At 39.7% G+C, this 13877-nt stretch overlaps 1 protein-coding gene across 1 annotated transcript in view; it reads left to right on the top strand.

Moving 5' to 3' along the window:
- NELL2 (neural EGFL like 2) overlaps positions 1 to 13877 on the top strand; it is a 154204-nt gene that overhangs the window by 60339 nt on the left and 79988 nt on the right. Inside the window, exons 10-12 of the mRNA XM_049814276.1 lie at positions 3985 to 4076; positions 6874 to 6976; positions 10000 to 10128. Coding sequence (XP_049670233.1) covers positions 3985 to 4076; positions 6874 to 6976; positions 10000 to 10128 — 324 coding nt within the window. The remainder of the gene's footprint in view (positions 1 to 3984; positions 4077 to 6873; positions 6977 to 9999; positions 10129 to 13877) is intronic.

Genomic DNA, 13877 nt, shown 5'->3' with positions numbered 1-13877 from the left:
AGTAGTCAAACTTCCTAGTGGGTTTTGTAGACTACCTGTTTCATCTTCTGAGAAAAACGTGCTTTGAAAAACATATGTTGTTTTAGGTACTGGGGGGATGTGCCAGTTTGATGGCAAGAGGAAATGGTTGATGTAATTCAGCTGTAGATGAAATCAGACATAGGCAATAACTATCGAGTTCTGGCACAACTAATCATCAGGTAATTTCTTGACTGTGACTCAGTCTGTCGAATAAAAGGACTTAGGAAGATGAAAGTTGATATGTTTCCCCAGAGACATACCAATCACAAACTAATCACAGTATCCTGGGAAGCATCTAGCCAAGCAGAAATTAAATCCGGACTTTCCAATTACACAATTCTAGTCCAGATGTTCATGTTGTTGAAATATCTTTATTTCTAAAGGAAAACAAAGATGTGAAACACCACCATCATGGGATGTGTACTGGCTGTGACAGTTGCTGTCAGGAGGCAGGAGAAACGTTCTGTTCCACACTGCCTGGGATGTGCATCCCACTGTCTTAGGAGGAAAGTGGGACAGCAGAATATCGGTAGCTTTGTCTTTCTAGAAATCTTTCCAAGTGTGCTCAGTGCTCACCTAACTGGACAACCTTGGAGTAAAAGTTTTTAGAAGCCTTCAGGTAGCTTGATGAAAATGTGCCCTTTTCTGTCTGGCAGGATGCCTCCTCTGTGGGCAGCGGAAGAATGGGCTGGCAAGGGAGCAGGGAAGAGACAGAAGCATTTATGGGAGTATTGGAGAAGGAAAGACGGCGTGCACAGGCAAACTTAGACCATTGCTAAACCCACTGGTATCTGTGAAGCCAGTGGTACTGGCATAGATGAAGTGGCCCACATGATTTTTGTAAGCTCATTTGGCTCAATTAGCGTAGACAAGAAGAGAAAAACTAAGTGATAGTGCTTGGAATTAGAGCTTCAGAGTGTACCTCAGTTCTTGCTGCTTTTTAATGGAAGGAGCTGCCCAAATATGGTGGAATCCTTCATGTTTTAGAGAACGCTAGTAGGAAAGAAATAATCCAGGTACTGTTGATTTTGAAGACGCTTAAGAAGAAATGTCCCTTTTGAATGTGGTCAATGAGAGCAGCAGTCCATAAGAAGACATGCTTGAGCTTGTGTTCAGATTATTCAGGTTAACAGGTTTTCAATTTAGTTTTAATTTAGTTTTTCAATTGGCCATTTATTGTTTGTTGGGTTTTCTCTCTTTTCTTAAACATAGTTTGGTCGTTCTGTATAGGCAGGTCCCTGATACCTGGGGGCATTATAACCTTGCTGACAAAGCCACAGCAAAATCCAGTACTTGGAAATGTTTATTTAGGGGAATTCAATGAAAAAGATGTAATTTTCTTAGCTGCACGATGGCCAGGTGTTGTGGTTGTGGAGGTGGAGATGCGAGCGTCTGTGATTCACTGCTTGAAACCTCTGGGACCCACACAAGCAAGTGTCTTTAAACATGCACTGTGCCTTTGAGAAACAATCTTCGAGTGTATGAAGACACATGGGAAAGGGGCAAGGGCTGTCTAGGCAGAGCCATCTCTCACAGCCCCAGAATTTGTAAGTTTTTCTTTTTTCCAAGGCTTTGTGGAGAAGAGTTGATTTTCTTGCTGAAAGCAAGTGTTTGCGATACTGCTTCCCTGCATTACGATGGTTTCATGTGCCAAGAATTCCAAAGGCTGTTGGTGGAGTCAAGAAATAACTTCGTGATTTCACACTAGGCTGGATGTGTTCTTTGCTGTGTACATTATTTTCTAAGTTTGTTCTGAAGAATCAGAGGTTTGTTGCCATTGGTAAGGTGACTGGATTCAGTGGACTATGCTTTCAGGTAATACGGATACTGGATAATTTTTTAATTTTTTTTTTTTTTTTTTTTTTTTTTTTTTTAAGATGCCTGGGTGGTCTTATTCATTTGTTAAGAGTAATTTGGCTTCAGGAGAGTGTTTTCTTCCAATACAGAATGACGGTGACTTTGATGTCTTTTGTCTTCCCTGTGAACAGGCATAGTCTGCCTGTTGGAAACATGAGGATGTTATCAGTCCGTTGCCATTGTGTGGTCCTCAGGCATTGCCATACTTCGTTTTTCCTGTCACATGTACTTCTTAGAAGCTTGAAATGTATGGACCAAGGGAAAGGGTTTAATATATGAGTATTTCAGTTTAGTGTCATGGCCTGTAATACATAGGAGATGATATATATGACTGGATGATTGCCTTGTCCTGTCTGGATTCAAGATCTGCTAGTCCTCAGTAAAGATTTATATAGATTTTTTTTCCACATACTTCCTTCTAGAAGAGCTTGTTTTCTGGGAGAGGAGAGAGGCACTGTATTGAGCTTTTCTGACTCTTTGTGACCTTTCTTTGTGGATGTTGTACAAACTTTCTCATTCTGTTAGCCCTAGGACTCTCTCCTGTGGCTCTTTTCTGTACTTTCTTTATTAAGTCTGACTGCAAACTCTGCTATTCATGGGATTTGGAATGTTGCAACGTGCTGTGATATTACTTCTTGAAAGTGCTATGCAGGACTATCTCACACAAGATACTTTATATTTTATTCGGTATTATAACACATATTTTGGAATTTGAAAAAAGCTTTTTTTGTCACTATGGGCATCACATCTTTTTCAACAACAGTTCCAAGAGTTGTCTTTTTGCATGCTGACAAAGTAATAAGTTTGTAAAATCAAGGAGCTGCAAGTTAAAAAAAAAAAAAAGTAGAGGAGAATTGAAAATAACAGCAGTAATGGTAATTAATCTAGGTCACGCAATAAAAACTCTTGTACTTTTAGATATTTTAAAATTGTCTACAAATTGTTGTCTATTTAAACAGAATAAATAAATCTCTGTGAATGAATTGTAGTATAATTGATTTACATCTCCAAATCAATGATTAGCAAATTAGACCTCTAACATGTAATCTAGAACTTGAAAGCGATAACCTACTCCAGTTATTTCATGATTATGCTTACTTGATGAGCCTTGACTGTGTCCTAAGCAACAGAGACAGACATCCGATTTTCTATACCTAGCAGTTACATTACTTAGCCTTTATACTTTGCATAATGTAATTGCAGTAATGGACCCATTTAAAAAAAAAAAAAAAAAAGAAGTAAGACAGTTTGCTGTGAAAATATTTTCTGTAACCCTTAAATACCAAATAGGAACTTTAGTGAGCAATCCAGTATGAGCTGTGTCAGCACGCTGCTGTAAAACCCAGTACTGCCAGGGCACAGGAGTGGCACCAGACTGGGTTATGGTATAACAAACACCGATCCGAGGGGAGTCATTTTGTCATTTGATCATTGGAGACTTGATCCTATTCTGTTGTGAGAAGAGGAAAAAAAAAAAAAAAAAAGGCAGTCACTGAAGGTCAGTTCCTGTACAATAAAATTCATGTGCTCTGATATACTTCAGCAGTAATGGTAAATAACCAGGATAATCAAGATACAAATATGTAGTGTTTAAATAACTGGGGGGAGGTGATGAAACACCAAAGGGCTGTGATAACAAATGAATAGGTGGCTTCAGCGATCACCCTTCATCATGCAACATTCCTCTTCAAGAAACTGATTATCTATTAATGCCACTCACGCTGCTCTCACAGCTCCATTTTCCTTTTCGCCCCTGACCCGTGTTGCAGGCAGTCGGAGCTCCCTTGGCGTGACCCGAGACGCGTCTCTTCTGCCCTCTCAGGAGCTATCTGTGCTCCACAGTGCTTCAACAGCCTTTACCTTCTACTTATGTGTGCTTTTCTGGTTCTTTCGTGGTTTTTTTTTTTCTCTTCTCCTCTGATTTTTTTTTTTTCTTGTGATATCCACAGTCCTACAGGTGGGTTTAGAATATTCTTGCAGCTGATTCAATCTTTTTATTTTGAAATGCAGTTATCTTTAAGAAAATGTATCAGTCCTATAAGCAGAGTACTAACACTTTTTTACAAAATCATTGTGTTTTTTCTTTTTATTTATTTTCTCCTGAAGCGGTGTGCGTATTTGAAGGCAGAACCTACTTTGAAGGACAAAGAGAAACTGTGTATTCAAGCTCAGGGGACTGTGTTCTGTTTGAGTGCAAGGTAAGAATACTGTTGATGGGAAAAATATTTCTTGCATGTTAGAAATATCAAAGTCCCACTGAAAGAAACTCTTGAAATACAGACAGGTCTACCTTAGGAAGTGGCAACAGAAAAGGCATCTAAGGGGTCCCATGTTTATTTTGTCTTACTGAGTTCCACATCAAATTTTGCAAATAAATTTACTTTGCATAGCTACAAGCTTTGATTACGCAGCTTGACAATCAAGCTGCATTCTTTCCTCCTTAGGTATCGTCTCCACCATCAGTAATAAAAAATTCCAGCAGACTACCTTATGCTTCCATTGGCACATGTGCAATGTTATTGTTCAAAATTATGTGCTCAGGTACGAGAGGTGCACAAATGTGATGGGGCCATAATTTGAAATTCAGCATAATTCGAAATTCAGCATAATCTTGGAGGAAAAGCTAGATGAAAAAGAAAGAAAAGAGCTGGCACACCAGGTGTCTGGTGTTTCTAGTGATGGAAATGAGGCAGGGTTGTTGTTTTATTTGTAAACAGAAATTGCCTGATGTTGAGTCAGTCTTGTCCTGCTGCACGGACAGAGTCGCTCTTCAGGCACAAATGCACTTTAAGGGCAAAATATACCCCAGGGACGTCTGCGGGTTGAAAATTACACAAACTGCTGCCGTGGGTCCTGCTTTGCCTCTGCGGGGGAGGGATGGGGAGGAATTCCCTCCGGTTAGAGAGCTGCATGCTTCGGGGTGGAGTTGAAAACCTGAGGACACATTTCTAGGGCAGAGGAAGAGAGAACAACTCCTCTGGCCATGCTGCAGCTATCTATCGGACCAGTTTCTGGAAATCTCAAAACTTTTTCATACAGCTATGAAAAAGTGTGTTTTACAAAGTAGAACCGAGAACTGTTGTCCCCTTGCTGTTGATCTTAATCTTCGTGAGCTTAATTCCTGGAGTAGGTGCTTTGAAACCCTTTCTCAAAAGGAAAGGAGAAGCTGAAAGAACCAGAAATAATTTTCAATTCAGTCGTACGCTTTTCAGGACTGTGAGCTCTTATTTTTAACATGACACCTGGGACATGAATTCGGTGATTAGTCAATGGATATAATTAACAACCATCAAAAGTTATGTGGTGGTGCCTCGTGCTTCTTGCAGCTGGCAAGTACAATATCGTGGGAACAAAATGTCGCTGTTGGCTCTGCTGGCCTGCATTTTGTTGATTATACTTGTTTGCTGGTGGGCTGCCTGACTGTCCTGGTAGAAATATTAAGCAGCAACTTTGGCTGATTCAAATGCTGCTTTTTCAAGGACCGAAGTACATACAGTTTCTGCTGAACAGCCTTGCAAATGATAATTCGGAGCAGAAAATCCATATACTGTGAACTGTGTTGGTCAGTTAGGTAGTCATAGGTGAGCACTATTTTATTACTACCAGAGTTCTTATAAAAGAATATAATTAATGACTCCAGCTCCAAGGCATCTTAATAGGAATGGCACAAGTACTGATTTCATGCTTGAAGGCTTATGACGATGTTATCAAGGCAATGTTGGGAATTTCTTCTTTTTGTCTGCTTGTAATTTTAAACATAATTTTCTGTTTTGTTTGGCTGCTGCAGTTGTGCCTGCTATAGGCACACACTTTTCTGTTTGAATATTATAAAACAAGTGAATGAAAAATTCTTTTCCAAATGAGAGTTTGTAAGAGAATTAAATGCAATCCAGGCTACTCTAATTGATATTATTTCTATCAAAGTTTTTTTTTTTTTCTTTATTTTGTGGTGTTGCTGGGTTTTGCTTGTCCTGGTGTACAACACATCTGTGGCTGGTTTGCTTTACTGTATTATCAGGTTAGGGTTGGTTTCTCTGTCAAGATTATTTAAAGTAAAGTTTGAGCAGTAATTTTGATATTGACCATTGTGTTCATGTTTCATCTTTATATTTCATGCTTTAAGAGGACTGATAATTAAATGCTAGACCCAAAATAATAATACATACAATGGCATATGCATGATTTTAGGCACTTTTCTTGCAGAAATACAGGGTCCTGTGATCAGTGAGCTCATATTTGTACTAGGTTGCTGATTTTAAGGCAGATGCCTCTGAGGAACATGTTGTTTGCCTTGTTTTCTGTCTTTGCCTTATCATGACTAGAGGACTGCAAGACACATTAATTAGGGCCCAAGGGAGCCTAAAGGTGGTACATCTGCACTAACTGCATTGCTAAGGCAGGCATTTCGTGTGGACATACTGCGATGATTGTGTGTGACCTGCACTGAGTGCCTGAAGATGTTCAGAAACCATCTTGGCTTTGGACATTTCCAGAAAACTGATCCAAACTTAGCTGAGAAACCTTCTCTTTCCTAACAGGGAGTCAGTGCCAGTTTCCTTCAGCGTTACTACCACAGCGTTGAGATCAGAGATGTTCAAGTTTGATTTTACTTGCTGTATAAATAAAAAGCTGCTTTAGAGTATTTGTAATGAGCACCCCTGATTCTGGAATCTGCTGCCTCAGTTTTTGAGAAATAATTGTTACGCTTTCAGGCATAATTTTAAGAGAAACTTCTGAGGCAAGTTGATTGATAGCTAAGATAAGAAAAGAATGAGAGCTATTGCCATGCTTTTGCTTGTTTGAGAAGTTTTGAGTATAGGGGAGTTCCTGGTGCTTTTATTGTGCTACGTTGTCCTTTCAAATGGTTCTGAAGGTACCTGGAGTTTGGTGGAGGTAGGTTTTTGTTTGTGCATTATAATGCTAAAACTCCACTAAAGTTATCATTTATCTTTATTTCTTATCTCATGATATTAATCAGTTACCTCAATTTAACAGGACCACAAAATGCAGCGTATTCCAAAGGACAGTTGTACAGCTTTGAACTGCCCAGAATCTCAACAGATCCCCTTATCTCACAGTTGCTGCAAAATCTGTAAAGGTAAGGTAATAGTGGGATATATAAGCTCAGTGATATATAAGCTCAGTCCTATAGTTTATATAGACTTTTTTCTGATTGCATGATAATCACTCTAAATATTGGGAAACTGAATAGATAACATCTGCATCAAGACATCTGAAAATTGTTTGTAAAATGTCTAATAGTGTAAATTTTGTGAAACATGTTTGTGTGTTTCATTCTACCCAAAAATGGGTGAAAAGTCAAAGAAATTATATACATAATTAGTGATTTTGTACTCTTCACTCACTCCAGTGTCCAAATAAAATGAGACTGGAGAAATGTCCATGTTCACCAGCAGCTTTCTGAGATGCTTTGAGAGTTCTCTTTCAGAGAACTGTTCATGCTATGCAGTTGTTCGAAGACTGGAGTGACTTGTTTACCTGTTTGGGGTTGTAGTCTGCAACTCGAAGCAGAAGCTTTGGGAAGTATTTTTGTATGCTGCGTACCTTTTTATGTTACATCCAGCCTGATCCCTACAAAAGGAGAGAGGTGCAGGAAGCGCTCTGTGTCTTGAGCCCACTCTTTTCATCTGGACTAATACCGGTATCTTCAAAGCTATGAGCAATTGCATCTTCAAGTGGCTACACCTGTTTCTCTACAGCTAAATAAGATAAATTGGTACCTGGCATGAAAGAAGATGTTAGACTCTTGGGCTGATTTTAGGTATACTTCAGTTGAAAAGTGCAGCTATAGTTGTTTCTGTGCTACTCAGTGCAAACACAAAGGATATGACTAATCACATCAAGAAGAGAGATAAGAAAGTAGAGGAAGAGAACTTAAGAGAAGCTGATAGGTCTTGAAGTCTATCACAATCAAAAAGGATTTTTTAAATGATAATTTCCTACAAAATCTTCAGTGGCTTAGAGAAAATAATTCTGTGTTTCTCGTGCCTTGTATAGCTAGAAAATTTTAATATATGTTGGATGAGTGCTTCCTGAACATTTTCAATCCTCCCTGAACCATGCTAGCTTGGCCTTTCATGAGCTACAGAGCTTATTCTTTAAACAAGAAGCTGTTGTATGCTATTATTCAGCAGCATGTATTTTGTTTATTAATACAGTTGATACATAACGGTTGAGAATCTTCAGGATAACCAAAAAATCAGTAGAAAAGCCCTCACCCTTTCTGGATGACATGTATATTCCTAGTTATTTAATGTCAAAATCTGATACAAGCCAATCCAGGCCAGGAAAGCCAAAAATAAGGCTGTTGCTTTGTCATTAACTCAGGCTTCCATGAGGAAGACAACAAAAAGGCAAAGAGGAGATGTCGCCGTGGCCAGAGGTTGCTCTTGACACACACGCACTTCTGCTGTCATCAATGAGTATTGAAGACCCTCTGGCATCAGTAGAAGTGTAGAGCTTTCTGCTTCTTCATGTCCTGAGTTAGGTAACAGCACTGTGGTAGCTACGGTGAATTATAATATTTAAGTAACATACCTAAGTGTATCTCTAGGTTACAGTGAGGCAATCCCCAGCAGAAAAGAAGGAGAGAAAGAAAAACATCAGCCTCTCATATCATAGTAGGTCTGTGATGTTTGCATCGTGACCATGCCACTGGGTCTCAGTGGTAAAATATTCTGCCTTTACGCGTTCTTCTGTTTCTCTTGTCTTGTTTTGCTTGGTTTGTGTTGCTTCACGCCGTTCATGAGCTGCCCAACTGCAAAACACTTCTCTGACCTGAGCTCCAAGCAGACTTTGCTGTTGTCCTGCTTGAAGTGCTCATTTAACTTAGCTCTGTGGAGTTAGGGGTGAAAGCTCTTTCACGGGAAAATATGAAGCAGAAGACAGGTGGAACGATAAGAGCAATAAACTTTACTGCCAACAAATACTTGTTTGTTGTTTTGCAAGATGCCTGTGTTGCAGCCTATTTCCAGCTTGCATTCTGGAGCTGTTGCTGTTACACTGGTCCTGGTCCCCTGAGCCTGACCCACCTTCCCCAGTTCTTCTGTGGGAGGTTTTGAGGGAAGAAAGTGGTTAATGGAAAACAACAGTGCTGCTTGATCAATCTTAATGCTTCAGTTAAAGAAGAAAACTTTAAATAAATGAAATTATTGAGAAAACAATGAGGGAGACAAGCTCCACACCTTTATAGACAGACGTGGAAATTGTGGAAGCTTCAAGTCAGTTACTGCAACCAGCTTGAATTCAGCGTAATAAAGGATGATTTAATGGTGTTCAGCAACATAGCAGCATCAGATTTCATGAGAGCAAACAGAAGGAATTTTAAAAAAACCTACTGAGTTGAAAGGTCCAATCTAAATTTTCCAGCCTGGAAAAGAACTTCAGAATCTTAAAAATTTGTAATTAAGCTGCAATGGAAAATGGTCACACTCAGGAAAAATGGAGGGGAAAACCCAGGAAAATAGGAAGAAGGGATGGCTAACAGGTGAGATTTTAAAAATAAATTTCTCTGAAATGGAAAGAATGATGCAATCAGGGAAGAGGATTCAGTCAGTGGAGCTTGAAAAGAAGAGATAAGGGGAAGAGAAAAGCAAAGCAGGTCAATGTTAATCAAAGACTTTTGGTTAAATGTGGAAGGATTTTATAAACACATCTGGGAACAAAAAGTGCTAGGAAAAAAAGTAATACTGCTAGTAAACGAGCTACTGAGTGCCTAAGCTATTCAGCTCTTTTATAAATGTCCAAACAAAAAAAGAAAAAGAAAATAAAGAAAAAATACATAATTAAGAAGTGCCCTGTAAAAGTACTTAACAATGACAACAAGACAGTAAGGGGATTTAAGCAAGCTTCCTATCCAGCTGCCTTAGATCAATGCCATAACCTGAAATTGAATCGAAGACCTAGAGACAGTCTGTTCTTGTGGCCTTTACTACTCCTTTCATCCGTTTCATGCTTGGTACAATTTATTTTTCTATATCTCATGGACAATAGAAAGGTATTCTTTGACCTAACTGAGAAAAAGATAGGACTGTCTTTGACAGGGATGTTTTGTAATCCCTGGATTCTTTTTAACCCTCAATCATATTTGTTTCTGTACAGGCCATGACTTTTGCACTGAAGGACATAACTGCATGGAGCATTCTGTCTGCCGAAACCTAGATGACAGAGCTGTCTGTAGCTGCCGAGATGGCTTCCGAGCCCTTCGAGAGGACAATGCCTACTGTGAAGGTAATACTGGTATAGATGCTTAGCTCCGCTCTATAGATTACTGTGGGATGAATGTATTGATTCATGCGTTGTCAGAGGGATAGGCCTATTAAATACAATGAATTAGATATGCACCTTATTAATCAACTAAAATGATTATCTCTCCAGTTAAGTTCTTTAAAAAAAAACAGAAAAAAATCTGATCAGTGATGAAGTGGCAAGTTAGTACGGCTGAGGTCTTTAATTAGAAACATGCTTCCATAGGAAAGTTTTCCTTTTTTTTTCTGTGGTGTTCAGATACTCAGGCAACCTAAAAGTCAACCATTTGAATAGCTTATTAGTATAACATTTAGTTTCTCTTTTCACGACTGGCTCTTCCCATTCTGTCTCCCCAGGAAGTAAGTAAATGCTATAGACTAGATACTAGTATTGTTAATCCAACTGACTAATGATTTATTATTTGAGCTGTTCTTTTTTGTATCAGGGAGCCACAAGCTAGTTAATCAGAAGAGAAGCCTCTGTAATTTGTGTTTTTACAATCTAGCGTAATCCTGTGAAAAAAACCCAACTTCCCCACTCCAGCAGCGAGACCCAAAGTCCTCTGCACAATCTCTTAGCTTTTGCACTAACTGTTGCTCTTCCTCATGAAAACCCCGATTCTGCAAACACATAATACTAGTGTACTATCAGGGCATTCTTACCATAAACTTAAGTGTTGGCAGCAGGATGGCCTTTGACTAATAAGCAGTTTGGTTCAGATTTAGCCTGCTAAATTGAAAGGCAAACATCTGTGAGTAGAGTCTACAGTACTTTGCAGTCCAACCTAATACCTGGATTGTTCTCTGGCAATGTGCAATTAAATGGGATGAATCAAGGCCTTTTAAGACTGTTCCTTTGGCTGAACTCTGCAAAAGTTAATGCCTGCAGCTTACTTGAGTTAGTAGCTGCATTAACATCAGCGGGAATGCCCATCTGTAGATGTAGATTTGAGAATCCATGACTGTTTTCGGGAAAGGAGCATATAATTAATTCAGCTTCGCATACTTCTCCGCTTAATGTTTACGGTAAGCCTACTGATGGAAGCCTGTTTTGAGAAGTAGAACTAAAAATCAGGCAGAAACAAATCCCTTGCCCCTCGTCATGTCCCAGCAGGCATCTGACATCAGGACCTGCAGTAGAGCTTGTTCTGTGTTGCAGCATCAGCCACGTTTTATCCCATAGTCCCTGGAGATTCTGCCAAGGCTTACGCTGCAGATCTGCATTTCTGGGAACTCATCAGCCATTTCCTATTCGAGTGGGTCACTGGAGCAATGGAGTTATGGTGAAATCAGGTGCTTTAAGGAGGTTTTTTTCTTCAGCGCTGCTGAATGTAAGCAGAAAAACAAGTTATCCTCTCTTAGCGATCTCCACGTTACTCCAGTTAGAGTCTGTTGCTATGTGTGGAACTTGCAAGGCATGTCGTAAGCAAAAAAACAAAAGAAGCTTTTTGGTCAGCATTGATGGTGAAATATTTAGTTGAGGACACAGTAGATCATCGTATGTGAGACTGATGCATTCATATTGTAAGTGGATTTACCAGTTTGTGCAGTGCCTGAATTCAGTATGATGACTTTTTGAGAAGATTTCTTGGCCTGATTGCTTCTGCATGGGCAAATGACGTTGTTTCTGGGTGGTAATTATCAATCTGCTTAAGTGCTTTCAAAAAACTTGCATAAGTGAATAAAAGGTTAGGACACATTATTTTAAAAAAATGATTTTACATATTACTACGTTTGGATGCATTAAACTCCCTCTTAAAAAATGTGTATGATTTAGGGTCCAGTCCAGGAGCAACTTGCTCACATTGAAGATAGCAGATTCCCATTGGGAAGACATGCCCACGTGAGCAAAGCTTCTGAGATTGGGTCCCTGCCAGATGAGGTTCTCCCAGCCGAGGGCAAAGCTACCCCAGCAGGCGGAACGGCCCAGTTTTGCTGTTCGTTATGTACCGTGGCTGCAGTGTAGGCACCACGCTTGAACTAGGCACGCTTGGTTCACGGGTCCAGACCTGGCCTTGGCCGTCCATCCCTGACTGAGTGTTCAGGTCGTAATGCTGGAAGGAGGGAAAATGAAGTTACAGATTGAAACTTTAGGATTGTTTTTGTGGAAAAGGAAGGTCAGGGGACCGAAATACCTGTGTTTCTTCAGAGTTGTGCTTTCAGTATTGTAACCCTTTTCCCAGGCCCAGAGTCTCTTTGAGCACCGAGTTTTTTATTTCTCAAAAGCGACTCTTACCTTAATATTAAACAATGTAATGGCAAAGGACACAACAGCAATAGTTTAACACCAAGTCTTTTCCGAGTCCTGCCCCTCATCTTGAAAGGCTGGAATGGTCCCAACCTCCCTTTCTCAGCACATACCCTTTCCTCGCTGTGCCATTATTGTGGCTTTAATTACGAGCAATGCCAAGTGTAGAAATGTTGAGGTAACACAAAGCCTTTCAGAGAAGGCTTTTTGTAATGGCTGGAGCCCATGGGTATGACAGCAGTTTCTATGTTCGCACTGCATAAACTTCAAATATATTGCAGAAGTGGATGTAATTGATTCTGTGTTAGAGCCAAACTTCACTAAATACAATCCTGATATGTGCCTCAGCACTGTCAAAATTCAAAGAATAAACAGAAGTAATGATGCTCCCATTGGTGGAACTTCTCCTTTAAGGTAGAAGAACAAAAATATTCAAAGCTGGTTTCATTGTGGGTCTGGAAAAGCTGCATAAATTTCATCTGAATGATGGAAGAGTTTGGCTTCTGTCCTAGAAAGAACCGGTGCTTTTCCAAGATACCTCTAGATACTGTTACGGTGGATACCTTTCTGTTTTATAATAATAATATTTGTTAATATTTATGTCACAGTTAGCTTTCCCTTGGAGGACCGTTTAAAGCAATATTTAAAGAGTTGGGATTTTTCATTTTTGTGCTGTAAGCCTTATTCCAAGTACTCTGACATCTATTTTCTGCCTCAGGCTATTAAGCAGTTTGAGATACCTCGTGGGCAGGTTGGGTGTGGATTATGCTGTGCTGCCCAGGTGTAGGTGCTTTTGAATATAGCATCCTTGGTGTACAGCCTGCCTAACATCAATGTTTTACAAAAACAGATGTTCTGATGAAGTGTAATTAGTTTTTCCCAAAGCAACACCTGCAGTGCTCTCAAACCGATGATCGCCCTCCGGGAGATATTTCAAATAGTGTTCAATGCCCACTGCATTTGTGGTGGTGGAATTATGCTGAAAAAGTTTTTAAGGATAAAGTTTGTGACTCTTGGCTATCAAGATATTCTGATGAATCTAGAGGAGAGAAATATATCTGTATTTCAAATAAGATGGGTTTGCAAATAGTCTGCTTGATGGCAGCTTTAGGTATTCTTCTCAGATCCTTGAACCTAAGCTGCTTTCATGCACTGTCATGTGCTTTTGGCAGTCCTCAAAAGATGTGTTTGGGGAGGAGGTGTTACTTGTACCCTTTGGAGACTGCACTTGGAAGGATTGCTTGAAGTCTGATTTTCTGATTTAATAATAGTGCTCAACTATCTTTGTGCAAAATCTGATTTCACTTCAGAAGTGTTGCCAAGGATTGCTGATTAAATAGGAGAGTAAGCTCAAGAAAGAAGACAGGAGAATGCGGTAATCCTTTGTAAGCACCAGAACTGAACGTGATCTGAGAAAACCTGGTTATTTGCTGCTTTATCAAGAGGATTTTGCCTGATACAGAGGCGGTTTTATATCATGTACT

The sequence above is a fragment of the Accipiter gentilis genome, chromosome 11 (genome assembly GCF_929443795.1).
Source record: "Accipiter gentilis chromosome 11, bAccGen1.1, whole genome shotgun sequence".
Taxonomy (NCBI): Eukaryota; Metazoa; Chordata; class Aves; order Accipitriformes; family Accipitridae; genus Astur; species Astur gentilis.
The sequence above is the reverse complement of the archived record's forward strand: the minus strand, read 5'-3'. Positions and strand labels throughout refer to the sequence as shown.